Source organism: Tricharina praecox (genome assembly GCF_024521635.1).
Source record: "Tricharina praecox strain CBS 144465 chromosome Unknown BZA05scaffold_2, whole genome shotgun sequence".
Classification (NCBI taxonomy): Eukaryota; Fungi; Ascomycota; class Pezizomycetes; order Pezizales; family Pyronemataceae; genus Tricharina; species Tricharina praecox.
In genome coordinates, this window is record NW_026250404.1 from 418,444 (window position 1) to 445,762 (window position 27,319).

A 27,319-nucleotide genomic window follows, 5' to 3' on the forward strand; every position below is an offset into this window, starting at 1 on the left:
GATCCAACCATAGACGGAGACGAGTAATATATAGACGAGAGTTGAAACTCGGGATTCGACGGGAGTCTAGACGAACAGAGTGTGGAGTTAAATATTTTTTTAGAGCGAACAGCAGAGACGGGTTCATGCAAGTAGGCGTAGTTTCTTCAGGAACGGAGAGAGAACTTCGACAGCTCCGCTCGTTTGGAGCGAAGCGAAGAAAAAAAGGTCCAGGTTCGTTTCGGGGGTGGGAATAGCCAATCAGAAGTTGGATGGCCCACCCCATACCATTCCTGCCATCCATCCAGCTTGATTTCTTGCTCCGGAGGTGCTGGCCGCTGGCGTGGAAGAAGAGGCGGAATGGATGAAGTGGAAAAAGGTAAGCAGAGCAAAGCAGAGCAAAGCAGAGCAAAGCAACGCCGCGCAGCCAAGTTGCTCTCACACCTGCAAGCATCTGTCCAGCCTGCTGCCCACACACCACCACCCCGACCCTCGCCCACACCACCATAAACTCGATCGCCCATCGAACCATCGACCACCACCACCAGAACCCACAACTACTACCACTTACGCTACTGTTACCACCACCACCCACCTCTACCACCACCTCCACTACCACCTCCACCTCCACCACCGACGACGACGACAGTCACCATTCTTTCGACAACTCGCTCGGCGCTTGCTTAACTACCACTACCAGGTACTACTACCACCACCCGACAGCACTCCTTCACAGAGCACATCACCCCCCACCCAGAACGGTGTTTTGTAGTCGACTTTTCGCGGCCTGCGACTGTCCTGGACAGGAGAGATACCGCCCCCCCTCAATACCACTATTACCCGGTCCACACGATCAGCTCGCAACATGCGCCAGCTCCGGCCTGGCGCTCGTGAGTCCGGTCATGTCCTCTCGTACCTGCTCGCACTGTTATGCTTTTTCTCCACAATCTCGTATGCCAAAGGTGCCGACCACCGATCCTCATCGCGTGTCGAGAATTCGGGCGCAACCGAGCCTCGTGCCCTCGGTACACAACCTCCCAAGGAGCTAGCTGTCGTCACTGCTCGACGCGGCGACGGTGGTAGTAGTAACGATTATGTCCCCGGTTATGGCGGAATTCGCGCGAGGGGTAGCATGGTCGGGAGTTATCTGGGAAAGCACCGGAGCTTGGATGATTACGAGGTTGAGGATTTCGTCCTGATGTCGACTGTGAACGGCACCCTCAGTGCTCGGGACAGGAAGACGGGCAAGGAGCGATGGCAGATCCATACCGAGGACGCGGCTGTGCAGACTATCAACCATCGCGCAAACACGACGGAGCAGGAGGATGCTATGACTTGGATTGTGGAACCGTCGGAGGACGGCGAATTGTTTTTCTACACGCCCGAAGGCGGATTGGAGGTATTGCCCGGATGCTCGCCCGCTAGCTCGGGATTTCGCGGGGATTTATCTCCGACGAGAAAAAAATATGCTGACGTGCATGCCCGCCATTGTAGAAGCTAGAGATAACTGTCAAGGACATCATTCATTCCACTCCTTATATGCCCCCCGGCGCCGATACGGTCTACAACGGCGCGAAGAACACTACGACGTATGCGATCAATGCTAGGACCGGTGTTATCCAACGGGTGTTCAGCACTGGCGGTGTGTCGGGTGTCGTCAACGACAGGAAATGCAAGACCACGACGAAGCTATCGGACATGGATGACGAATGCGATTCGACAGAGGGTGCCGATAAGATCATCATGCTCGGAAGAACTGGTATGGTGCTGTGTAGGATCATATGAGTACGACGTTCTAACAATTACCGCCAGAATACACCATCAGGATTCAACGCTGGTCTACCGCCGAGCTCTTGTGGACTATCAAATTTAACGAATGGAGCCCCAATAATAGCGATCTTGACCTGAGAGCACAATATCAACGTCCACTCGATAATCGCTATATCTACAGCCAGCACGACGGCACGATTTTTGGCTTCGATGACGCAGGTGAGGAGTCTCGCTCGTATTGGACTACCTAGCCGACTAGATGTTGACGAGAATTAGATTCGACCGGCGTGAGACCTCCGAAGTATCACGCAATGCTTGAGTCCCCCGTAGTCCGGATATTCGATGTTGTCCGGCCGCTCTCTAACCCGGCGTCCTACGATCTTTTAATCCTCCCACAGCCATCGATCCGGACGAAGAAAGATGAAGAAGCAAGTGAAGGTAATACCTTTGTGGGGTGCACTCAGAACGGTGGATGGTATGCATTGTCGGAAACCAACTTCCCATATGTCACACGACAAGCCTCCGATGCCGATTGCTACAAAGAGGGACGTGCGTGGAAGAGTCTACCAATACCGGAGCGGGAGCAGTCTTTGGTTGGCATCCACAAGGTGCACTCTATCAATCACCAAGAGCATTACCAGCCGCGGCTTCCGGCACCTCCGCCCAAGGCTCTCGATGGCAACCATTCACCGACACCCCCGCAACCGTCCATCCACACGCTTCCACCCACAATTACGCACAACTCGGCAACATTGCTCACATGCCTCATCATGATACTGGCACTGATCCCGGTCCTGATCTACGCTGCTCCGGCAAATGTTCGCAACTTGGTCAAGGCTAAGACTACTTCGGTTCTGCCGAAAGGATTTAAGTCGGACCACCCTTGGCTGTTCCCCGAGGATCAGCCATTGCTCGAGTCAATTCCTGAACCATCGCCACCAAAGGTACAAGAGCCGATAGAGATCATTGAGGTTCCGGAGCCGGTCGAAGTTAAGGCCGAAGTCAAGGTCGTGGAGGAACAGCTAGAGGAACAGAAGCTTGTGGTGGCGGACCAGAAACCTTTAGGGGAAGAAAAGGCTTCCGAAGACGAACAAGCGCCGGAGGAATTGAAGCCCGTTGAATTGAAGCCCGATGAAAGCCCAATTGCAGATGCTGTGCAGGGGGACGTGGAATTGAACGCGGACGGGACAAAGGCAGTCAGGTTCCGAGAGCCCGAAAACGTCGAAGAAGCGAACCCGGGGGTTGTTGCCGTTGCAGATGATAATGTTGAAGTGGAAGCTGTACCGACGACGCCAAGGAAAAAGCCCTATAAGCGTGGACGACGGGGAGGGAAGAAAAAGTCCAACAAAGATCAAACAAATCAGTTGGATGACGGGGCCAACGGCAATGGGGGGCCGCTCGAGACTGTGACTGAGAATGCTGCGGTGGTTAGTAGGGGAGGGCAGGTGACGGTACTTTCGACCGGCAGGGTAGAACCAGATGCGAGCGGTGGTTACCATATTTTGAATAGTTTGGAGATTTGGGAGGATGAGCTGTTAGGTTTGTTTGTTCTTGCGTTGTGTGTATTTTGTCACTAACGCTGTGCAGGTACTGGAAGTCAGGGAACTACAGTCCACCGAGGATGCTGGGAGGGCAAGGCTGTTGCTGTCAAGCGGATGCTCACACACCACGTTGATCTTGCATCAAGAGAGGTAAAAACTTTACAAGATGCCGACTTTCATCCAAACATCGTTCGGTACTTCTGCCAGCAACAGCAGAACCAGTTCCTTTACATCGCTCTGGAATTGTGTGTAGCATCGGTCTTTGATGTCGTCACCAAAGTCGAGCAACACCGAGAATACCACGATTTGCTGGATCCCGTCGATGCGCTGGGGCAGATGTTGAATGGCCTGCATCACTTACACACCCTCAAGATCGTCCACCGGGACATCAAGCCGCAGAACATTCTCGTTGCACCGCCAAATCCTCGGTCCAAGCGTCCACGATACTTGATCTCGGATTTTGGTCTGTGCAAGAAGTTGCACCAGGATGAGTACTCGTTCGGTGCTACCACGACACAGAATGCGGGGACGATTGGATGGCGTGCACCTGAACTTCTGACGGACTGTGCCAACTCATTAGAGGGGTTCTCTCCGAACGAGAACTCAGGGTCAGGGTCGGGCACGGGGACGGATATTGTAGTGGATCACATGACGAAGCGGAGAGCTACCAGGGCAATCGATATCTTTGCCATGGGCTGCGTCTTCTACTTTGTGCTCACGCGCGGATCGCATCCGTTTGGGCATCGGTGGGAGCGGGAACTCAACATTGTTAAAGGGAATAAGCTGGCTGCGATCGAGCGTCTTTCGAGAGATGGCAACCTTGAAGCTTTGGACCTCATTGGGAACATGCTCGAACCGGATCCAAAGAAACGGTATTTACCAGTAAACGTGGGTGTGTGGTCAGGAAGCTAACGAAATGGGTAGACCGGACACGGCTAGGGTTAGCATGCATCCGTACTTTTGGGACGACGAGAAACGATTGGACTTCCTCTTGGCGATGTCGGATCGGTTCGAGCTCGAGAAGGATAAGGAGAAGAACAGCAAACCGCCGGGGTCATATGTGTCCCACTACATTCCTTTGCTAGAGCAGGGAGCACCCCGTGTGGTCGGTCCGGACTGGTTACAGAAGCTGGATCCTGCGCTGCGTTTCGAGCTCGTGGGCAACCCCAAGCGGAGGGGGTACGATGGTTCGAAGATTTTGGACTTGTTACGAGTCATTCGGAACAAGGTATGTTCTGCCCAAATGTAAACGGGAGGCAGTTTGCTAACGATTGCGTATAGAAGCACCATTTCCTCGACATGAGTCCGGCAGCACAACAGGCCGTTGGAGAACCGCCGGAATTATTCCTTAGGTACTTTAGCAGCAGATTCGAGCACCTGCTCATGTACACCTACGAGGTGGTCATGCGCGCGGATCTTGACCAGGAGTCACGGTTTAAGAAGTTTTTCACGGCGAACTTTTAGGGTGGTTTTTCTTTCTTCGCATCTCATTTCATCTTCATTTTTCCTTTGGGAGCTGTTATCTATTGCATGTGGTCTTCCCGTCTCGTCTCGGCTGGCCTTGGACCTTTCGGACGGACTGGAATTGGATTTGGGAATTTTCTTTGCTTTGCTTTGTCTGCGGTGGTGGCTATCTCCTTGCGTTCTTCTTAACTTGAGGGGTAGGGGGGTCCTTCTTTACTCTTTACTGTGGATGATATTGCTATGTCATTATTTAGCTTTAGCTTTGATTTTGCTGTTTTTCTCTTGTTTCTCATGTTTCTCATGTTTCAGGAGTTCTACTTTTTGTATATATATCCCTCTCCTCCCCCCCCTTCCTTCCTTCGTTTTGGAAAAATGCGGTGCTTCTTTTTTTTCTTGTTCTTTCGTCATTCGTTTTTCTTTTTCTTTCCTTGGGGGCGTTTTGGTTGGGAATCATTTTTTGTGTTTACTGTGTTTATTGTGTTTACTGTGGTTTTTGCGAGCGGGAAGGGATGGGGATGGGGATGGGGATGGGGATAAGGGGATGCGGGGCGGATGGGTTCGGGGCGGATGGGTTGGGGGTGTCATGAATGAATGAACGAATACCAAATACCAAATGCTTCGATGATGATGATGAAGCTTTGGGGAGGTTGCTGTGATGCAGCTGTGGTTCCGCTGCGGTTCTGCTGTGATTAGAATTTGGAAGAGTGCGGCGTTGGATGCATTGAGCGAAGAATTGAGGCCGACCTTCTTATACTCTGCGGAGACAACGGTCGGAGCTGCAGCCTCCAGAGACGCGGACGAAACGTGCTGACCAGCTGTTGGATTGAGGATTGAGCACGAGTGACGTCCGATGGATGTGTCGCCACAATGGGTGGGTGCACCGAAGTTCAAACAGAATGGGAACTGGAGAGGCTCATGGATTGGAATTGTTTATCCCCAGTAGCTTCTGGAGAAACAAGCTCAGAGTTAGTTACCAGTAGTACTCCCGCCGCCGAAGCCGAGCTCGTTTCACGCACGTGCAATTAGCCGAGCTCTGTCCAGTCCAGCGTCCAGTGTCAATGCACCCCCAGCCGGTGCTCTAGGTAACTACGGTATGCAGTAGTGATACAGCAGTGACAACCGCGTCTTCTTCCAGCACACATACAACCACACAAACAACAACGCAAACAACCACACCGCCGCCGCCTACAAACACAATGGCCGACGCCGCACTCACACCCACGCCCACCTCCTCCTCCGAGTCCACCGCCTCGCCAGTCTCATTCACGTACCCCTTCGCCGCGGCGCCGGACATCAGTTCGTCCCTCCTACCCTCCCCCCGTCCCTCCTCCGTCCCCCCATCCCCTCCCCGCCCCCGATCCCCCGTCCCCCCTCGTCCCTGCTAACCCGCGCGCCCTCACAGTCCGCTCAAACCAAAAGGACTCCTACTACCAAGGAATCCTATTCGAGAAGCTCTCGACGATCCTGCGCAACGCCTATGGCGCGCGGATACTGCACAAGTACAGTCTCGAGGCGAAGGCGGGCGCGGAGCTGCTATATCTCGCGCTCACCACCCTGCAGGGCTCGCGGACGCTGGGAGAGGAGTATTGCGATATTCTCTATGTCGGGAAGGGGCAGGAGGCGCCTGTGTTGGAGGTAAGTGAGACGGGGGGGACTTTAGGAATGGAGGGGGGATGGGGGAACTTGGGGGGAAGAGGGCTAATGGGGATATGATGCTAGAGGAGAGCGGGATTCATCCTCACGACAGTGCTAGTGCCGTACATCCTTTCCAAGTCGCTGCCGAAGCTGCGCAGCAAGCTGCGGATCATCCTCGCGCCGCGCCCGAACGCGAAGCCGACCCTCGTCTCCGCGATCAAAGCCTACCTCCTGCAGCACCTAGACACGCTGACGAGCGCGGACAACGTGCTGGCGGTGCACCTGGGACTGTTCTACTTCACGGGCGCGTACTATCACCTGTCGAAGCGGCTGTGGGGGCTGCGCTACATCTTCACTAAGCGCCTGGCGCCGCACGAGCAGCGGCAGGGCTACGAGGTGCTCGGCGTGCTGCTGCTCGCCCAGCTCGGTACCCAGGCGTACTTTCACGCAACATCTACGTGGAGTAATAGCGCCGCGATACTGCCGGAGGAGTCGGCGGTCAGCCTCCTCGGCGCCGCGGATAATAGGAACCCCCGCCACGACGAGGACACGGGTAGAGTCGAGCCCGCGGTGGATCTGGAGGATGACGGACGGATGGCGTTCCTAAAGGGAGAGATGGCGAGGAAATGCACCCTCTGTCTGGAAAATATGAAGGATCCGACCGCGACAGCTTGCGGTCACGTCTTCTGCTGGAGCTGCATCGGCGAGTGGTGCAGGAATAAGCCGGAATGTCCGCTGTGCAGGCAGGCGGCGCTGGTGCAGCATTTGCTGCCGCTCAGAGCGTAGGTTGTTGCTTATGGTGGGTGAGGTAATCTTGTTTACGGTTTTTGTTTACTGCGATTGTCGAACATATATATATAGAGCGCGGGCGAGTGATAATCTGTATGGCTTTTTGTTTTGTTTTGGATCTACCTGGAATGATTGGCTGGTTGGAACTTGCGGATGATGGGTGTGATTAATGATGGATGTGATTACCATGAATACACCACATGCACAGAGGTAAAAGCTCGTGAAGGAAAAGGATATGGATATGGCGTAGTGTTCCTCCGTCTATGTACACCCATCATCGTCTACCTACCTACCTACCTACCTACCTACCGCAGAACCAGAGCGGCGACGTCTATCTTACAAACAAACCCCACCAAAAGTAAATCACACACACGCCCTACCTCCCCAGCTTGAATTTCTTGACCTGCGCCATCAGATCTCCCATAGCGACGACCTGTCGTTCGCCCGCCTGGACCACAATCGTCGCGCCGCCCTCTCCCTTGCCCGGATTCTCCACCTTGCCCTGCAGCACTCTCTGCGCAACACGCCTGATATCGGCGACAGTGAGGGCCTCAATCTTCGCGCTCATCTCGAGCGCGCTGATTTTCTTGCCATAGACCTGGACCTGTCTCCCGAGGTCCTCGAGCTCTACCATTCTACTCTCGAGGTTCATAAGGAGGCTTGAGCGGAGCTGGTTCTTTGCGCGGTTGACCTCGTCGGCCTGCAGCCCGGCGTATCCAGTCGCAAAGGTGTTCTGCAGCTCCTTGAGGACGACGCCGACGAGGGCGTGCCCGGCCTCCGGGTGGCAAGAGGCTGCGATCCCGAATAGCCCGCTGTCAGTGTAGGAGTGGTTGAATGCCACCGCTGACTCGATCCAGCCGTATTGGTTCAGCACGTTGGTGTACAGACGTGAGTACATCCCCTTGCCTGGTCCGCCCGCGGAAAAGGAGCCGCCGCCGCCGAGGAGAGTTTGTAAAGTGGCGAGCGCGTAGATGTCCGGATCGCTGATCGGAAGCCCTTCGAACGCGATGTGAAGGTGGCAGTATTGCGGCAAGTGCGTGGGCGCGCTGGATGGCTCGAGCGACAGGAGGCCGCCGGTGTAGTGCGATGGCGGGGTGGTGCCGAGGGGGAAGGGGTCGGGGGAGGGCGCGGCGGGCTTGGAGAGAAACTTGCTGAACAGGCTGGGGGCGGCGGGTTCGGTGTTCGTCTTGGGAGGGGTGGCGGTCATGTCGCCGAAATATTTTTCCGCCAACTTGACGGCGGTGGTATGTTCGACGCCGGCGAAGGCGACGACCAGCCGCTCCGGGCGGAAGAAAACACTGCGGTACTCCTCGATCACTTGCTTGTTGATCTGGTCCAGGCGGTCCTCCGGGCACAACAACGGGTTTCCGAGCGTGTTTCCCTGAAATGCCGCGGTGTGGATCAGCTCCGGCAGGATCAGCTCGGGCTTCGCCCAGATCTCGTTGATCTCGTATTCGGCTGTCTCGAGCTGCTGCGATACCTCTTCGTCGGTGATCAGCGCGTCCCGCACCGTCTCCGCGAGAATCCCCATCATCGTCGGTACGTCCTTGTTGAAGACTGAGGTCTGGTACATTATGCTCTCCCGTGACGAGGCGCACTGCATATTCCCGCCGAGGGTTTCGAGCGCCTCCAGCATGTCGCTGGCGGAGCGGGTGGATGTGCTCTACAGGGCGGGACGATGGATGTCAGTATGGTTGGTTGGCCGGAGGAGGAGGAGGGAGGGGTAGTATGGCCGGCGCACCTTGAAGGCGAGACGGTCGACGATGTGCGACACGCCGCGCAGCCGCTCGTTCTCGTATCTCGAACCGGCATCGACGTAGACTCCTAGAGCGGAGAAGTGTCCTGGCAGCGCCTCCGTAGCGACTTGGATGCCATTGGGAAGTGTGGTGACCGCATCCAACTCGGCGACGTCCTAGTAATGGTGGGGTCAGTGGTGTGGGTCTTCGGGAGTGTCAGAGCATCGGACATACTCGTGTGGTGGTAGTTATCAATCCTCTTCGTAGTATTCGTGTGGCAGCGGCGGCGGCAGTGTATCGGCAAAGTGGCCGAGGAGCTCTGGGGGCGAGCGAGCGTAGCATCGTGGGGATTCTTTTGTCTTCTCGCGAGGTGGTTGCCGTTCACATGTACTTTTTCCCACCGTAGACCTCAACAAGAGATCTCTCACGTTGCCGCCGCTTCTAGATTTCTTCCAGCCCAACGGCGGCTGCCAAGACTCTCTTAATCCGGCCTGCCCTTGTTACCCGCGCTTCCCGAGCGCGGGTGGTCGCGCGGTGCGGTTCATCTTGTTCTGGTGAAGAGAAGAGAAGAGTCTAGGAGGGCTCCTCGCTTGGTTTCATATCCTGATTGCGTTAATTGATTGATGCTCTATTGTTCTATTGATTGATCGGTTCATCTTTCATTGATCGTTCGTCCCTGGCCAAAAGATCAGCAGTCGAACACCACCGCAACCATCACCATCTCTACCACCAACAAACAGTTTCCATTCCCGCGGCCAAAAGAAGAGAGAGGAACCGCCGTAGACCAAAACTCACAAACAACCATCACCATCACCACCACCACCACCACCACCACCACCACTACCCTCTCCTCCCAACCTCCCTCTCCTCCCCGTCCTCCTCCTCCTCCTCCCTCTCTTCTCGCGCTCTCTCTCTCTCTCGTCACCGTCCACCTGTTTTCGCGTCAGCTGTCGACCCCCGCGTTCGAACACGTCTCACCGTCCGATCCTACGAGCTCCCGGTTACCTAGCAGTTAGATGCATCAGTGCTCCCCGTAGCAACCCCCAGAGAAAACAACAAACATGTCAGCCCGTAAGTTCCTTGCGCGCCATCTTCCCCTCTCCCCCCCGTCCGTCCAACTGTCCGCTGAACAGCCCTCCCCTGTGCTCGGTACAGTTACCGAAGAAGATAAGGCGAAGGTAAGCTCGTCGCTCACGAACCATCACTCTCATCCACCACCACCACCCCCCTCCCCCCACTCACACGACAAGCTCGGCCTGCTAACAAAGCTGCTCCCCCGCGCGTGCAGTATATCCCGGTGATCGATGGGATCCTTAAGGCCTCCGATCTGTCTACTATCTCGATAAAGCAGGTGCGCACCCGCCTGTCGGGCGCTACCGGTGTGGACTTCACGTCGATCAAGGTACGAGATTCGTTCCCCCTCCGCTATCTAGCTTTCTATATAGCTCTGTGTGAACGCGCAAACTAACCGCTCCCCCACCCACAACACAAACAGAAAGCAATCGACCCCTTGATCACGGACCGCTTCGACATCCTCCTCGCGGAACGCGACAACCCGCCCGCACTTCCGGTTGCGGAACAAGTCCCGCTCCAACACATCGGCCAGCTTCCGGACGGCGACAGTAATGGCGCAGATGTCCGTGTCAAACCGGAGGTGAAGGAAGAAGAGACCGAGGAGGGCATGTCGCCGCCGGACATGAAGCGCAAGAGCTCGTCGGTGGACGAGGATGCCAGGTTAGCGGCGGAGCTCCACGCAGAGCTGAATGGCGGACGTCCGGTCCGTGGAGGCGCTGCGAAGCCGAAGAAGGCGAGTGCTGTCAAGGGGAAGCGGGCCAATGCGAAGAAGAAGTCCAAGGACATCGTGGATAGTGACCTTTCCGGCGCCGAGGAACCCGTCAAGAAGAAGCGGAAGGCGAATCCGAACAATGCGTTCATGAGGCCGCTCGTGCTCTCGGCGCCGCTGGCTGCGTTTATTGGCGAGCCTCAGGTATGCCCTTGTGGATATCTACGTGACACAGGAGCGCCTGACTGATTGTCCCCGACAGATGTCCCGTCCCGAGGTCGTCAAGAAGATCTGGGCCTATGTCAAGTTGAACAACCTCCAGGATCCCACCGACCGCCGCTACATCATCTGCGATGACAGCTTGAAGCCTGTGTTTGGCGACAAAGTCCATATGTTGTACGTCTACCGTTCCCCGGCCTCCTCCGGGTCTCTCCACTAACAACACCCAGCACGATGAACAAAGTTCTCGCAACCAACATGTATAAAGCCGAAGAAGTCGCCCCCACGGCGCCGGACTCCTCTCCCGGCTCGCTACAGCAGCCTGTATGATCCCTTGCCTATCTAAGCTTTCCTTCGCCTTCCCATGTACGGGGGTGTAATCAGTTGGATTTTTTTTCATATTTTACTGTTTGTACAAGTTCGGTTTTTGGATATTTGCTTTGCAGTGAATGGATCGGATTGTGTGAATGGATTCCTCTTTCCTGCAGTGATCGATGGAAGGGGGTGGGCGGGCTGATGACAATGGGCGGGGGGATGGGATACTGGTACTTACTTCCGGGGTGGGGCATAAGGCGCTATGAATTTGCTTTGCTTTGCTTTACTTTGCTTTTACTTTTTCTCACTTGTTTCCTTTCTAACTTTCTTTGTCTCCTACCTATCATACGCTCTGCTCTCTACATCATGATTGTGTTTTATTGTTGTCATCCTAGGTACTCGCTTACCTGACCTGTCTGTCTGTCTTCGTGTGTCTTTCCTGTCCGTCTTCCACCCTGTCTCCTCCTCCTCCTTCCCCCCTGCACCTCGATGGTGGTGGATGCATGTCTTTGTTTGTTGTTCCATTTGTTCCATTCGGTGTACCGTTGTTATTGCTGTTTTTCTTAGGTTTGGCGCTCTTTTTGTTTTGACTTGGGCGGCGGGCAGCGGCGGCGGCGGCGGCAGATTGTGGTTGTGGTTGTGGTTGTGCGGGCCGCGGGGGATGGGGAAGCGGAGAATGATGGGGAAGCGGAGAGGGTGTGAGGGTGTATATAGCAGTCGTGGAGACGGACGTGTACACTTTTTTGGTTTTGGTTTTGGTTTTGGTTTTGGTTTCTTGAATCAAGCAGCTACAAAGCATGTAGTCGGTGGGATTGCTGTCATTACCATGCTCGTACGGACCGTACGGACCGTGCCAAATCTACATAAAGTTACATGTGAAGGTGCTACTATACTATGAGGTCCACAATCTACGGTACTTGTCCACTCCACCGCTGGAAGATATCAAATACAAACCGTTCTATTCCGACCATTCGTTGTGTAGGTATGCCATGATGAGAGTATAGCCGCCGATGAAGCGGCTATGATACAGGAAATCTGCCGCTCCGACCCGCCGCCGCTTTCCTGCCGCTTTCCCGCCGGCCGCCGGCCAGATATCGGAGGTTCATCGGCCATATATGCACGTCCATCGCCGCGGTGATCTCTCGGTCCGCATATCTTATTGCACTTCTGCGGACCTACTCCAACAAAACTATTCCCTTCTACTCCTAGCAGGCTAGGAGGCTGGCACCGGTCCAAAGAAGTGGCAGAAGTGGCCATGATCATCCACCGGCTGGTCTACTGGTCTTGTCTTGTCTTGTCCGAGTCGAGTCGATTTGGATCGCGGATTTGGAAGTGCACCCGGCTCGGGGTCTAGGTGGGTCTTCGCAGTTCGCGCACGGAGTCGAGAACTGCTTCTGCCCCGCTGGAGGGGTTTCGGCGCTGGGCTGGTGCCTGGTGCCTGGTGCGCACTACGTGCAACAATCACATACGTGTTGTTACCTACCTAGCCGGTATATAAGTATTTACCAGTACTCAGTAGGTAGCAAGCCTTGGAAACTCCTCTGTACGGAGTGCGAGGGGATATTTTCCATGCCGTCTGCTGCATACAAAGGGTAGATCCGAGGACCGTGCTTAAGTTGCTTGAGTTGCTGCTGCTGGTGGTTGTGGTTGTGGTGGCGAATGGCGACTTGGACATCGTCATTGAAGTCAGAGCTCCAAAGCTGGAGACATGGTACTCCGTCCCCTGGGTCCGGCATTCAATCCCCCACGCTCTCACGGTCACCGCACGGTCACCGCCCACACGAGGGATCCAATCTCCTCGTTCCTCACTGCATTCGGTGAGGCGATCGGTGTTGACGGTGTCATGGTGAGAAGGATGGTCGGCTGGGCTTCACTGAACAAGGTGCGATCCTCCTCCTCCTCCGCCTCCTCCATGGGGCGCTGCGAAGAATCGTAATACTCCGCTTTGGCCTTGTACATACACTTTACGGTAACAGATGGAAGCCAGAGTTTCCACCCAGCGACATGCCTAAACTGCCCCGAAATCGCCAGGCCATCTATGACTGCCCCTCCCCTGGGGCCTGGGGACCTGCTCGTGACTCGTGAGTTAAATGAAGCCTGCACGTGAAGAATGACGTAGGTACCACCTATAGGTAGCTGCATCTACCCGCCTCATTGACGCTGCAACTGCAAGACCTTTGGACTCTGGAGCCTTCGAGCCTTCGACATCCATCCTGCCTTGCGAGCGGCCGCGGGAGCATTTGTGGATCGATACCGTACGGTCATTAACTACATGAAGTTCGAACTCTGCTACCACTGAGTGCTAGGAAACGTCCTAGCCCTTGGAGTTTGTGGTTTGTCAATAAAGCCAAAAAACCTACAGGTGGTAGGAAGCTACAGGAATAGGTACAGTATGTAGTTTCGAGAAGACCAGGGGGGATAAGCTTTGAAGAGAGAAGGAAGGAAGGAAGGAAGGGGCGCGGATGACGACGGGTCCATACGTACCTCGGGATACCTTCTAACCTACCTAGTATTAGGCATCGAGGGGAGAGTTTGTACAGTACTTGGTAGCTGTCTGTCTGCCGGACTCTCCACGGTAAACACTGCATACTTGGTAGGTACTTCGAGAACAACTGCAGCATCGGGAGTCGGGAGTCGACCGTGGAGACCAGGCGAGTACTCACGGTAGGTAGACCCAAGCCTGGTCCCGCAGCAATGTGGCAGTCTGGTAGGTACCGTAGCAATGCTACGGTATGGCAACTACAATCCTTCGCCGGTGTGGTGGATGAGTGAGAACGGGGGCAAGAATCGAGATGTCGAGCGGTGAGCAAGCCCGGTAGCAAGCCGAGTTACGACCGACGTACTTGGTGTTCAGGAGCGTGATAGGGACGTAGAGGTTAAGATTGAGTGTGCGCCAATCAAAGCTGTCAGGTCGGGAAACACCCGAAAGATGGGGGGGGGGGGTTCTAGGTTTCAACTGCCTCCGACACCGAGGACAACCCACATTACTAGTAGTCTGGTAGTTAGCCCTCCGAATATCTATCTAGAAGAATCCGCAGTGCGAGACCACTCCTGCTGTAATGCTTAGTGCTTAGCCAGTCAGTCCGTCCGCCCCCTTCGTTCCGCTGGTAGGTGCGTAGGTAGAGTACGTGGACGACTTTGAGTAGTGCGGTAGCATGCCGATGGGCGTTCAGCTCCGCCTCCATACATGTAGGGCTGTGTTGACAAGTGGTCTAGTCTCCAGATCCAGCCTCCAGGTCTACCTAGGCATCGCAGCCTAAACGCAGTGAAGCCCGTGCACGTGCTTTTACGGCAGACGGATCGGAGGCAAATCGTTGAGGTATATTGTACTCTACTCCGACACCGTGGAGTAAGCGATATCCGGTCGGTTTCTGGAAGCTGCATGTATACAGGAAGTACGGTATCCGATAAACAACAATGGATACTGGCGGTGCGAGCTCGGAGCTCTCTCTGATTGACGAGTCCACACGGTACATAGGAGTAGGTAGCTCCATGCGAGGAGTCGAGGACAGCATTAGGTATTTCTACATAACTTGTCCAAGATCTTGCAGATACCTATCCGGGGTTTTTTTTGGTTAGTGGAAATCCGGCTCGCACCTTTGCAAACCGCCGAGGGCTGAGATGGGATGGAGTGGGGTTGTTGCTGATGAGGTGAATGATGAGTGGTTGCCGTTGTCGTTGCCGTTGTCGTTGCCGTTGTCATTGCCGTTGTCATTGTCGTTGCCACTTCACAGAATCGTTCTCTCACTGCAGTCTACGGTACGCCTTGGAAAGCAGCAAACTGCCCTGCCTGCCTGCCTATTCCAAGCTGCCCCACGACCTAGCGGTATTGCCGTACAGATTCCAGAATTTGCAGCTTATGTAGTTGGTAGGGAGCAGCGAGTGATAGTTAGCACAGGGAGCGCTTGGAATACCTATGCAGAAAATGTATAGCTCGAGGGGCCATTGGTTCTCGTTGTACATACATTGAACACAAGCTGACAGCAGGGTTATCTAGCTACCACAGGCACTCACTCGTTCGTATAGGTAGTGCGTTGACACTAGTATACAGAGAAAAGAGAAATCAAACATGCGCGAGTGATCACGTATGATTTTATTTGGGAAACAAAAATGCTTTCGTTAACTGACTGATTGACTGACTGAAAGTGTAGCCTCCAAGATTCAAGTGTCCTTGGCCTGGAGGCCTCTACTACCGGCAGCCTATATGTACGCTGGAGCACATCTTGGAAGATCGTAGCGGGCATTGCATAAGTACGGAGCGCACCCTCTCCCTCGTCACAAGTTATGTTACCGCCGCCGCCGCCGTCGGAGGCAACTCCCATTCGCTACCTACTACCCGCGGCTTCAACATTCTAGAATCTGTCGACCACACACGAAGAGCGACGCAAATCGCCACTTCAAGCTCACCCCGGATCAGGTATGTACCTACGCAGTGAGTACGGAAAGGTTTTTGAAAGCTTATGGGATAGGTAGGTATAGAAGAGTGGTCCCAGACGCTGTTAGCTAGGTATACCTATATGCGTAGGTGGGCTCCGGCTTGGAATGGCAAGGCTTGGGATGGCAAGGCTGGCCGTTAGCCACCGTATATATGCTCCGGCCTGGGATGGCAATGGCAAGGCTGGCCGCTGTGGTGGTGTTGGTTATGGTGGCGGACGTACCGTACCGTATCCCTCGATGATTACCTACCGGTCCATACTAGGTAGTAGGTACACACGGCTAGCCACGCACCGTGACATTGTGGCGAGACTGATCAACAGCGAAGAGGTCTTTTGATCTCGATCCCGACCCAACACAACCACCACCACCACCACCACCACCACCACCACCACCACCACCACTAGAGCACGGACCGGACCGGTGCCGCGCCGTCGTCGTCGTCGTCATTCCCATGCGGGTGATCGTCAGGCGGCGCTGAAGATCACCATTCACCATTTTTTTCCGTTGCTCGACGGTGAGTCGGTGACGATCATCGGGAACCGGTATGACAGCTACCGGTTTGGCTGCGTCCATGGGATGAATGGGTTGATCGGCATGCCGAACTACGGCGGCATCGGAGGCGACGGCGGGCACTAATGTCCGCACTATGTACGAGTAGAGTGCACAACCCCCAACTCCGGATCCGAGATGACGCTGGGGGGACGAGTGAGACTTACATTGAGCTACAAAGTATCCAGGTGGGTACGGGCTGTAGGTAAGCAGGTATGTACGCCATAACCCTAGGGCCACCGACAACGCAGCGGAATATCAGGAAGAGCGCGCACACTGCCGATCCCTCGATGAGCTGAGCGGACCATAACCAAGAAGAGCCTGCTTATTCCCTGTGTATAGAAAGGGTTTTGGTCCTTGGGGGCAATGGGGGGTTGTTGGGATGTCCCTTACCTGTTTTGCTTTCCCTTGTGACGGGGGGCCGAGGGAGGGGGGGGCTTCAATTCAGGCTGCAGACAGGCACTGCAGGTCTGGTCAGGATGTTGGTCTGGTGAATAAGTACCTACGGAGGTCCGGAAAAGGTATTTTGCGATGATTATTTTGCGTTGCAGGTGTATCCAGAGTACATATGGACCTAGGGAGGACCTGGGTGGATTCCAGAGTGGTACCGGAGAGTGCAAATCAGCTGTTCCCGTGGCCGGTGGACTTAGGTAGTTTTCTATTGCGAATCTACGATCGTGGCTGGGGGGGAAATGGCCGATGCCCATTACCCAGCCCAGCAGTTTTTCGTAGGCTCGTAGGTAGCCCATGATCACGGCTGCAAGAGACGTATCCAGTTGTCGGCTCTGGCGGCCCACTGGTTCACCAGCCAGCACTCACTCACGATGGGCAGTGGGGGATGCCGGCCGGCCACGGCTACCGGCCAGGACGAACGCGTAGTTCCAAGGCAGGCAGACTGACTGACCACAGCTCAGCGGCGAACGCAGTGCAGCCCCCAGCCAGCCCATGCGGACTACCTCACTAACGGGCTGTGTGTGAGAGCGAAGAGCGTGTGTGGTTGTGGTGGTGGTCCGCTATCTGTCGGTCCACACACCACCACCACCACCACCACCACGATAGAGTCTTGATGCGTTGTCACTCGTTGGAACTCCCCAGACATTTAAATTCATCTGAATTTAGGGCCCACTCTCTCCCCCGCCCCTCCGGGCCCTCCCCCTCCCAACCATGCGTCGCTTATTAGGGTTGGACCTTCCCGTTGCGTGTGTAGTAGGAAGGTAGGCTGCTGCCGTCTTATGTGCAGATGTCAGTCCCCGTCTCTCCTAACCACCGCTCCGTAGATGGTCTACTTTCTTTTCTTTCTTTCGGCTTTGATTCTAGACCCTGGAGCTCTCACCGACAATTGGAGTTGCGGCGGGGGATTGGATGCTTGTTATGTATGTGCGGCGAGTCGGCGACGAGCATTCGCGAATTGGAACGGGGAGGTTGAAGGGTGCATGTGGCCGGGCCCTAGCGTGGAAATCGTCGTGCAACCGCCACACGAGAGACGAGACAGAGAGAGAGTGGGAGAGAGACAGAGACAGAGCGAGACGGTTGCTTTTTCACCACACACAGGAGGCGCATGGTAGCTGGGTATATCTCGTAAGTCCGATCGATGCCAGCAGGGGAGCACAACATCCACAGATGAGGCGCTGTGTGCACTGTGGGCTGGCTGCGTTTCGCCGACATCTACCCAAGTGGGTAGAGTACTGATTGCGTTTCACCGACATCCAACTGCTGATTGCGTTTCTGCGTTTCACCAACATCTACTGACTGACTGTGAGCACTCCAAGACATCCTTCGTGGGCAGGCCAAACTTGCTCTGTTGGGAATATCTGGCTGGCTGGCTGGCTAAGTGGGTGGGTGTAGGTTGGGTACCTTCCCTACTGTCAGCTGTGAAGGTGCTTGGTTACCGGCATCCGCCACAGCCTTACGGGGACATGCCACGGACAGCCAGCCAAACCAACGAATCGATACATACGGCATATACCTGGAATACTCTGGATGCGCCTACGTCGTTTCCGAACACGCACGGTCAAACGGACACGAAAGGCTGACCGGCCTCCCCGCCAGGAAGTGCACCTACATACATTTCCACCTCATGCCTATACATCACTTGCAGACTCAGTGCGTGCGTCCGATCAGATCAGCAGCGAGACCTGCACGGACACTCCAACATGCGGCCACCAGGTATTCCCGCCTATTTAGTGCTGGACTGAAACGCGGGCAGGCAATGTTCCGCAGAAAATGCGCTCTGATACATACCATATAGAGGCACGCAACAAAGTCACCAAGATTATGTCGTCCTTATCATAAGGGAGGTATTCAGATAATTCTTCTATAAGCCAGTCATAAGCACGTGCAACCCCGTAAGGTTTCTATAAGGGGAATGCCAAAATAAGGCATATGTTCCCATAACCCTAGAATTCCCATGGCTCCTACATATTGCCGGCCCAACAGAAACCACCGTTCATAAATCAGCCTTCTCACCTTGTGAGACTTAGGCCGTCCTAAGGGATATGAGGTCGTTGTTGACATGTCCAGCCCTGACGTACGATAATGACTGTGAGACTGGCAAGTTTTGTGAAGCATTATAAGATATCTCGGCCTCATACAATAAAACCCTTCGAGCGCCACAGGCTTGATTTCTTCACAAGCATGATATATGCGCTTAATGAGCCTTATTCGAAACCATGGGTTCTATCGCCTTTACGGATCCATGGCGCATATGCGAAAATCAGACTGCTTGACACGGAAATTCTTACATCGGCCGTATGTTCATCTAGCACTGGCACTCCGAGAGCCAGAAGCTGAAGAAGCAGACGCAGACGGCTAAGAGAGCACACAGCACCGCTGGACCCCCCCGCTGGACCCCTCATCGCTGGTGCTGCCCCCCTTCTGCCGACAGCTCTCCCACCGCTCTGCAACAGAGATGTTGTGCCCTGCCCACTGAGTCTACTCTCAACTTTCTCATGCCGTTGACCCTCCACAGCCCCCCCCCCCTCCCCACTACACTACCCCCACTACAACCCCACCTTCCAACGACAACACCACCACTTTTGCAGACGACTCCTTCCCTCGCTGACAGCTCCCCCATTACTTCATCATCTCGCTGACAGCTCCTCCCCCACAGACAGCTCCCCCAGTACTTCCTCACCTCGCTGATAAGTCTTCCTCGCTGACAAGTCTTCCTCGCTGACAAGTCCTCCTCGCTGACAAGTCCTCCTCGCTGACAAATCCTCCTCGCTGCTAGCTCCTCATCGCCGACAGCTTCTTCATCACTTCCTCCTGTCACTGACAAGTCCTCCTCGCTGACAAGTCCTCCTCGCTGCTAGCTCCTCGTCGCCGACAGCTTCTCATCGCCGACAGCTTCTTCATCACTTCCTCCTCTCACTGATAGAATCTCCTCTCACAGACAGCTGCTCCATCAATCCGCCACACCCCCACTAAAAGCATCTGTGAATCTATGCGTACAACCTTAAGGTGAGCTGGTGAGCAGCGGGGGAGAGTATGGGAAGGGGAGACGGGGGGAGCGGGGAAGGAAAGTAGTTTAGGTATATAAGGGTACGGAAGAAGAGCATCATCAATTGAACCGCGTTATCAAGTGAAGAGTACCGCCAAGTGAAGAGCATTGATAAGTGAGAAGTATTGCATGGCGTAAAGCTTGATGCAGAAAAAGTCCTTATGAGCGTATAAGCCTTACTATCGATTATTTATTGTAATGCCTTATGGCATCCTTATAGAGCCTTATGAGCTCACAAGGTTTGCAGTGAGTAAGCCTTGCAGAAAGCTTTGGAGTCGCGAATCATTTTCACAGCGCCAGGATTGAGGAAGGATTATACAATAAAATGCCCTGGAATCTGAAAACCCCGACCAAGCATTTTTTTTTACGAATAAGCTTATTGAGAATTTATACAAATATAAGTATAAATATTTTCATGCGGGTTGTGTCAAAATCGTGCCCATACCAGGCTGCCACAAGCTTGATGACTTTATTGCCTGGCTCTATATGGTACATACATCATACATACATGCCATCGTATGTGGAGTATGTATCGTCGCAGAGCTAGTTGACCCGCACGGAGGCGTCTCAGCTGCGTCTGTCATTGTTTGGCGGCCCGGAAGGATGTTTGTGCCCTCAAGCGCTCGCAAACATCTGCACTATTGTATGCGCGTGAACACCCACTGCAGCCGTGGTGGCGGTTGGTGATGATGCTGGTGGTGCACGTGGTGGTTGGTGCTGATGGTCGTCGTCTTCGTCTTCGTCGCCATCCGCTCGACGGCGTTTGAAGGCAAGGGAAGGGGGAATTCAAATCCAGGCTGCGGTCATGTACTCTGCCAAACTCCAGTGAATCTACCCTCTACAGGGCATCCGTGCGATTCCATGATATGCTGTGGGCAACAGTGGAGTGAGTGAGTGCGTACACGAAGTGCCTACCGTGCCTACTGCTTACTGGTATGTACCCAGCTTGTGATGCTATTTTTCGACTAGCATCGGGGGGCCGTGGCAGGAGCGGGTATCGAGTAAAAAAAAAGGGATTGCACACAGCATCGTGCCGCGAAACGCTCCCAAGCGAGAGGCTTGGATAGATGCGGAAGAGAGGGAGGACGATGGATGCACTCTATCTACGGACACATATCTACGGACACATATCTACGGACACATATCTACGGACACATATCTTACACTACGTGCTAACCAGAGCCAAATGGCGGAGCGGCCGGCGGGGGAGAGGAACGGAGGTAGGCTGATAACTAAGGGAATACCTAATGTGCTCTAGAGTCCTTGTATTTCTGTATGTACACTACTCTAACTATCGACATGGAGCGGCGGGGGCTAAGATACGGTACGAATGCAGGCTGGTTTCACCACTCTGGATACGTTGCGGGCCATGGCACCGGGCCTCTGCGGCTGTCTGTCTGTCTGGAGGCAAGCCGTGATCGTGGGTTGAGTTGAAAGCAGATATCATGTGTATGCTATGTAGGATACCGGTATGTACATGGCGCGTATTGGGGAGCCGATTCATTTCATTTCCCTCAGGAAGACAACGACTATGTACGACGACAGGGGCGACGAGACGACGCAGCGCACCGCCGTTTGCGGCACTCTACTATGATACTCTAGTGTCGATGGAGCACGGTTTCCGGGAGATGATGGTCTCCTCCGTATGGGTTAACCAAGCAAGTACGAGTCCTTACTCTCATACATAAATACCTACCAGTGTCCGAATCACGATCTGGCAATGCACAGAGCGGATAGCCTCAAGACGTGCATTAGGGACCTTTAACGTGAGACCGGAAGCTAACGAGAAGTCCGTGTTCTCCAAAGCGGACTAAGTGCTCTAGGTACGTATCGGCGGAGGCCTATGTACCAGTGCCAGAGGTCTGAGGAAGACGACAGACGACGGGAGAAGACGACGGACGAAGAGGAAGAGCGGATGTCCGAGGAGGAGCCGTCCGGGCTGGCTGGCTGGCGGTGAGGCGAGGTGAGGGGAGTGTGGGCAAACCACCAGCCAACAATCGTGTCTACCGGACGCCGATTCTTCCCTCGTTCCGACAGATGCGATGGGTGGAGAGATGGTGATTGGGACCTGGTGTTTGTTCGCTCGGCAGTTCGGAAGCCAGCCAATAATTCCCGCCAGCAAGTAACGGAGTGCATGCGAGTGTGGACTCCGTGCAGCTTCAGCGATCCCTGCTGCAGATATCGCCTTCTGCCCCCCGCCCACCATCCATTTGAACCGGCGGATCGCTGCCTCCAGACACACCCACCAGCCGGACATGACCATGACCAAGACCACCACCACCAAGACCACCACCGCTTCTGCTGTTGCTGGCCGGGCTCGACCCTTCGGACACCGACCCCGCCAAATTCCCAGTTTTGTGTGGGCGAGGAGTTGCAGGCAGGCCAGGCAGACGGATGAGATTTGACTTTCTGTGCTGTCCCTCGCCACCACCTCCTCCACCTCCACCACCACCCGGGAGAGATGAGCAATGAACTTCTTGCGGACTTCCGAGGTTGAGATCGCAGACGTAGTTCCTCCCGGTGGCTGGGGCGGCGGCGGTGGTATCTGAGCGGAACAGAACAGAATAGAACAGAAGGACGGAATAGAACAAAACAAAACAGACCAGAGTGACAGGACGAAACAGAACAGAACAAAAAGTCCAGACAGACCTCTTTGCGGATGTTTGCCTCCACACCCTACTCTATGGTAGACTTTGATATATTTCTACCCCACAATCCGCGCAAATGCGAACGCTTTGCCCGCCTCTCAGCTAGCTGCCTCGAACTGATGGTTGTCCGACAGGCAGGATAGATATCACTTCAGTCACTCACTTTGACGCCAGAGATACAAGCTCACATGTACAATACACACCCACTACCACTGGTCCATATAGACGGACAAGACAGAACAGTTTGCCTTGCGCGGACACTCTGCGTGCCGTCCTCGATCCTCTTCGTCTTCCCCGCAAGCTCCAGCCAGAAGTGGAGGTGGAGGTGGAGGTGATGGTGCCCCCCTCCCACAGGCATATCTCCTGCCTTTCACCGAACTCCGTTTTATTCATTCTCTTTCCTTCCCTGGAGTCCTAATGTATGTAGTAGTAGGCCTGGATAGCCTGGCTGGTGAGGGGGCTGCTTCTTCTCTGCCTAATAGAAAACAACCCCCTCTTGTTTTATCTGGAGTAAGGGAAGTCTAGTGGAGTGACCTATCCAGCCCCATCGTAGAAAAAGGGCCTTCTTCTGTTCGTCCAATCCAATGGACTCGTGTACCTACTAGTATGTAAATAGTACTATATACTCGTCGCCAGAGTAGCACTCGTCCTTCCCCCCCCCCCCCGGAAGTTAGCAGAGCACTTTACCTAGCAGAGCACTTTGCCTTTGCCTTACTTATCTCTGTCCCTCGGCGTGGTGCGTGGTTCGCCGTAACCAAAGCCTCCAGTACACACATACAAAAAAAAACGCCCTGCTCACACTGTAGAGTCTAGTGTCTGTACGCTGAAGGAGGAGTAGCCGCCACCACGGCCGTACGAATGACGCTTGGTACACTGTCAATGCCCACTAGCCATCCCCATCCCCGCTGATAATCCTCCCACCCCCCTCAACATCCGCCGAGGACTTACACTGCCGCTGCCACCACCGCGTCGCATTTCTTTCTTGAGCCGTTTTCCCCATCCATCCCACATCTACCCCTCGTTTCCTGTCATCTCGAATCTCTACCGTTTATTCCTCTCCGTCATTTTTTCCACACGCTTGCTTGCGTGCTTTGCTTTGCTTGTTCGGTTTCTATTGTGGTGGACTTAAGGATCTCACACGCCCAACTATTTTCGCGGGCCACTCGTTCCTAGCCGTTTTCGCTCAAGCAGCCGTCCGAGAGCGAGAGGAGGCCTCGTCGCCGACGCCCCCCCCCCCCACCCACGGGACTCGACTCGACTTCCCATCCATCCGCGCGCTGTGGTCACGTTAAATCCAAACAATCCTCGACGCCAGAAACGTAGTATCCGCGAAGACGGCGACGACGGACACTGGGAAAAGCGCCCCGATCCACAGCCCTTATCTTTTCTTCCAATGCCTCGAGCACCGGTTGCGGGACGGGAAATTCGCCGACGGAGTCGGAATGGCTGCTGGTAAACCCAAAAAAAACTCTAGCATTTTGTTTTTTTGTAGTGATGCCCCACGGATGGCTCCGAAACCTCCGAACTCGAGTCCGAGTCCGGAGTCGTGTTGTTATTGTCGATGCCCGTGGGGTGGTGTGGTGTGAAGTGAAGTGGTGTGGGCGTGCGGATCTCTGGATGGTCTGGGCTGACTTTCTTTGTTCGTTCGCCTCAGGAACTGCAAGGCGCGAAAGGTCAAGTGCGGCGAGGAGAAACCGCGATGCAGCAACTGCGAGCGTCTCGACGAGGATTGCGACTACAAGATCCGGCTGTCTTGGGGCGGTCGACCGCTGAAGAAGAAACTACAGGAGAATGGAGGAAACGGCCACGATCCAAATGGCGATGATCAATCCCAGTTCATTCCCGGCGCCGGCCAATTCTCGCTCAACCAGCACTTCCCGAGTCCGCAGACCTTCATCCAAGCGACGCCACCCAACGGCGCGGCCAGGAAGCCACCGGTTCCCCGGGCTGGCAGCGGGAAGAAGACGAGCATGTCCGGCTACCAGACGGTATTCGCGGTCGGTGAAAACATGCCCGATTTACCTGTCGGCGGCGGCGGGCAATCTTCCGCGGTGACGCCACCCCAACCACCGGCGCCACCATCTACAATGTCACGGGTGACACCGATCACCTCCACGGCTCCGCTTGATCCTCAGCTGAGCGTGCAAATCCCGCTCGCGCAGACACAACAAACACATCTGCCAGACCGTAGTGGCGTGCAGCGGATGAGCCGTCGTGATGACGCCTACGCATGGCAGCAAAACTTGACACCGACCACTACCACCGCACCGCAGTCGCTCGCATCTCCGTTCGATGAGAATCAGATGCGAAATGGACACCACCAGGATCGGTCGTACTTCAGTCCGACATACTCAACCACTGGACCGTTCTCCCCGACACATACGTCGTCGCCAGTGGGGAACTACCACAGCCCGCCAGGACACTCATCCAGCCCCGATATCTCGTATTCACAGCCAATTAACTCACCTCACCATAAGAATTATCATCCCGCACCATCGATCATAGGATCGCCTACAAAGAAAGCCAGGACCAGTACATCGCCAACACAACCACCGCCAATGTCTCCGTTCATATACGGAAGACATCCCATGAGTCAAGCGCCACAGCTTACGGCCTCGTTGGCGGAGGCGATTGACTACATGCATACTCCGGCCTCCATGGCACCCATGAATAACATGTCCGGGGCTATGATCGGCATGCCCGTCACCACTGGAATCAGCAATGGCAACAATACGGTGATGCGCAGAGTGTCGGTTGAGAACCTGTTGTCGGATCCTTTAGTTCACGGGGGCTACAACGGATATCACCACGGCGGGTACGACATGAGTTTCAAGACGGAAGGGCCGGATCCATATACTTCCGACGGTCAGGATATGGAAGACAACGACATCGAGGAAATTCCTCGCCACGCCATGGACTATGAGGACCACAACTTCCACATGCAGGTGAACCATGCCCGACACTTCTTCAAAATGAACGCGGCTTATCCGGACCAGATGTCTATTCCCAGGAGGCTGGATCCTCTCCCGCAGTGGCTACTGTCCAATGAACAGAACAAGATGTACTTCCACCATTACCTGAAGCACACAGCCAGGTTGCTGGTACCTCACGATTGCTCGGAGAATCCGTTCAAGCACATCCTGCCGCAAAGTGTGTAGCCCTGGTTATCTACCCCGCGTTAAGTCATGCACCTCGCTAACAGTTGTCTTCTTCGTCCTAGTGGCCGTCGAGACCGACCACCTCATGAACCTGCTGCTTGCATACTCGGCTAGCCATCAAGCCCGGCTACTCAACCACCCTGAACCCACGGAGCGAATAGGCGGCTTCATAGACGAAACGGTGCGAAGTCTGGGTGTCGCACTGAACCATCCCGAAGGGGCCACGAGCGATGCAAGTCTTGCTACAGCAATCATGCTCGCATCGTACCAGATCGTGTCGCCGAATCCGTTCGCATCCAGCGGGCTTACCTGGCAGACGCATCTGGATGCTGCCCGAAGAATTATCGTGTCCCGCGGAGGTGCCCAAGGCATGCACAGCGGAGATACCGTTTCGTATTTCCTCGTGCGGTGGTTCGCGTACCTGGATCTCCTGGGACGGCTGAGCGGTCGGGAAATTGACGAGCCGGTACTGAGTGACAGCGGGAAATACTGGACCAACGACAACGAGGACCCCCTGGCAGAGTTTTCAGTGGATTGTTTCTTTGGATTCACTACCCGTTGCGTTGCGATCCTCCACAAGATTGGGGAATTGGCGAGACAGTGCGAGCAAGAACGAAAGATGATGCGCCGTGGTAGCCGGGGAGGCGATATAATCTGGAAACCAACCAAGGATACCCTGAGGAATGCTCTGAGAATACGCGAAGAACTGCGGGATTCCAGGGAGCGGTCGTTGGGTCGATGCACCCACGCCCACGACAATGGATACGCACATTTCCACAACGGGAGTGACACCGGCGAGGACTTCGATGAGGAGGAGCTATTGGCCACCAACGACGCCTTCCACTGGGCTGCCGAGATTCATCTTTACCGACGGGTACTCGGTTACGAATCCGACCACCCCGACGTCCAAGATGCCGTTGGTCTCATTGTCGATGCCATGCACAAAGTCAAGCAAGGTGGAACCGCAGAGAATTGTCTGCTGTTCCCGCTCTTCACCGCCGGCTGCGAAGCTATCAACTACGAGCACCGCGAGTACACGCTACGGCGAATGCTCGAGGTGGAAAAGACTGGCTTGACTCAGGTATGGCTGTCTCCCTAAGATCCAAAATTTACTATTGCTAACGAATCGGTTCTTCCAGGTCAAACATGCCAGACTCCTCATGGAAAGGGTGTGGCGTGAACGTGTAGCATGGTGGGAGATTGTGAACGGGGAGTTTCTCGGGTAACCGAACGAACGACGCAGAGCATGATACGAGTTCCACGACTAAGCACCGCAACGTGATGATGATGATGATGTGTCCGCATACACTCAAGAAGACGGCCGCCACCACTAAAACGAACCGAACCGAAATCGACATAATTCTCATTCTCTCACTATTGCGATCGTTTTTCTTTATTTTCATTTCCTGTAACCATTGATAGGGGGGTTTTCCGGCCGGGTGTTTCTTGTCTTCTCTTTTTCTTATACCATTTTTGATTCGACATTGACAGCTTTTGTTTTTTTCTATTTTGTTCATTGGTGATTGATTGATTGATTGGTTGGTTGATATTAACATTGCTTTTCTTTGGCTTTCTTTGGCTTTCTTTGGCTTTCTTTGGCTTTCTTTGGCTTTCTTTGTTATCGCGGGAGTTTGTGTCTAGGGGTCGGATTGATGGATGGATGGATGGATGGAGGGACGAGACGATGAAGGATGAAGGATGAAGGGATTGATTTGACAATTCGAATGATGATGTAGCTATGGCTATGGATATGGATATGTACGGGAGGAGACACGACCATGGGAGTGATGATGATTA

At 54.5% G+C, this 27,319-nt stretch overlaps 7 protein-coding genes across 7 annotated transcripts; 5 read left to right on the top strand and 2 right to left on the bottom strand.

Moving 5' to 3' along the window:
* Positions 1–678: 678 nt before the first annotated feature.
* On the top strand, positions 679–4,869 carry BZA05DRAFT_100610 (uncharacterized protein). Its single transcript, XM_051478471.1, has 7 exons — positions 679–1,378; positions 1,474–1,738; positions 1,792–1,968; positions 2,026–3,288; positions 3,337–4,162; positions 4,215–4,518; positions 4,572–4,869. Exons 1-7 carry the CDS (start codon positions 845–847, stop codon positions 4,752–4,754), a joined length of 3,552 nt encoding a protein of 1,183 aa, XP_051343351.1. The 5' UTR covers positions 679–844; the 3' UTR covers positions 4,755–4,869.
* Positions 4,870–5,849: 980 nt separating this feature from the next.
* Positions 5,850–7,522, top strand: BZA05DRAFT_367118 (Pex12 amino terminal region-domain-containing protein). The gene is made up of 3 exons (XM_051481556.1): positions 5,850–6,050; positions 6,157–6,389; positions 6,474–7,522. The coding sequence occupies exons 1-3, from the start codon at positions 5,951–5,953 to the stop codon at positions 7,173–7,175; spliced, it is 1,035 nt and encodes a 344-aa protein (XP_051343352.1). The 5' UTR covers positions 5,850–5,950; the 3' UTR covers positions 7,176–7,522.
* BZA05DRAFT_367121 (Metalloenzyme, LuxS/M16 peptidase-like protein) lies at positions 7,460–9,368 on the bottom strand. Its single transcript, XM_051481557.1, has 3 exons — positions 9,149–9,368; positions 8,920–9,090; positions 7,460–8,841 (listed from the first exon to the last, which is right to left on the bottom strand). The coding sequence occupies exons 1-3, from the start codon at positions 9,254–9,256 to the stop codon at positions 7,555–7,557; spliced, it is 1,566 nt and encodes a 521-aa protein (XP_051343353.1). The 5' UTR covers positions 9,257–9,368; the 3' UTR covers positions 7,460–7,554.
* A 360-nt stretch (positions 9,369–9,728) lies between these two features.
* Positions 9,729–11,422, top strand: BZA05DRAFT_384100 (SWIB/MDM2 domain-containing protein). Its single transcript, XM_051482282.1, has 6 exons — positions 9,729–9,985; positions 10,070–10,092; positions 10,203–10,316; positions 10,410–10,901; positions 10,960–11,093; positions 11,147–11,422. Exons 1-6 carry the CDS (start codon positions 9,976–9,978, stop codon positions 11,244–11,246), a joined length of 873 nt encoding a protein of 290 aa, XP_051343354.1. The 5' UTR covers positions 9,729–9,975; the 3' UTR covers positions 11,247–11,422.
* A 3,944-nt stretch (positions 11,423–15,366) lies between these two features.
* Positions 15,367–17,164, bottom strand: BZA05DRAFT_433065 (uncharacterized protein; the record flags this gene model as incomplete). The annotated part of the gene is made up of 6 exons (XM_051486248.1): positions 15,367–15,656; positions 15,890–15,913; positions 15,960–16,312; positions 16,385–16,416; positions 16,611–16,679; positions 17,037–17,164. The coding sequence occupies 6 exons, from the start codon at positions 17,162–17,164 to the stop codon at positions 15,645–15,647; spliced, it is 618 nt and encodes a 205-aa protein (XP_051343355.1). The 3' UTR covers positions 15,367–15,644.
* A 130-nt stretch (positions 17,165–17,294) lies between these two features.
* On the top strand, positions 17,295–17,811 carry BZA05DRAFT_384108 (uncharacterized protein). Its single transcript, XM_051482283.1, has one exon. The coding sequence runs from the start codon at positions 17,495–17,497 to the stop codon at positions 17,780–17,782; it is 288 nt and encodes a 95-aa protein (XP_051343356.1). The 5' UTR covers positions 17,295–17,494; the 3' UTR covers positions 17,783–17,811.
* Positions 17,812–23,467: 5,656 nt separating this feature from the next.
* BZA05DRAFT_100748 (fungal-specific transcription factor domain-containing protein) lies at positions 23,468–26,944 on the top strand. The gene is made up of 4 exons (XM_051478472.1): positions 23,468–23,816; positions 24,019–25,514; positions 25,585–26,603; positions 26,662–26,944. The coding sequence occupies exons 1-4, from the start codon at positions 23,758–23,760 to the stop codon at positions 26,746–26,748; spliced, it is 2,661 nt and encodes an 886-aa protein (XP_051343357.1). The 5' UTR covers positions 23,468–23,757; the 3' UTR covers positions 26,749–26,944.
* Positions 26,945–27,319: the final 375 nt, after the last annotated feature.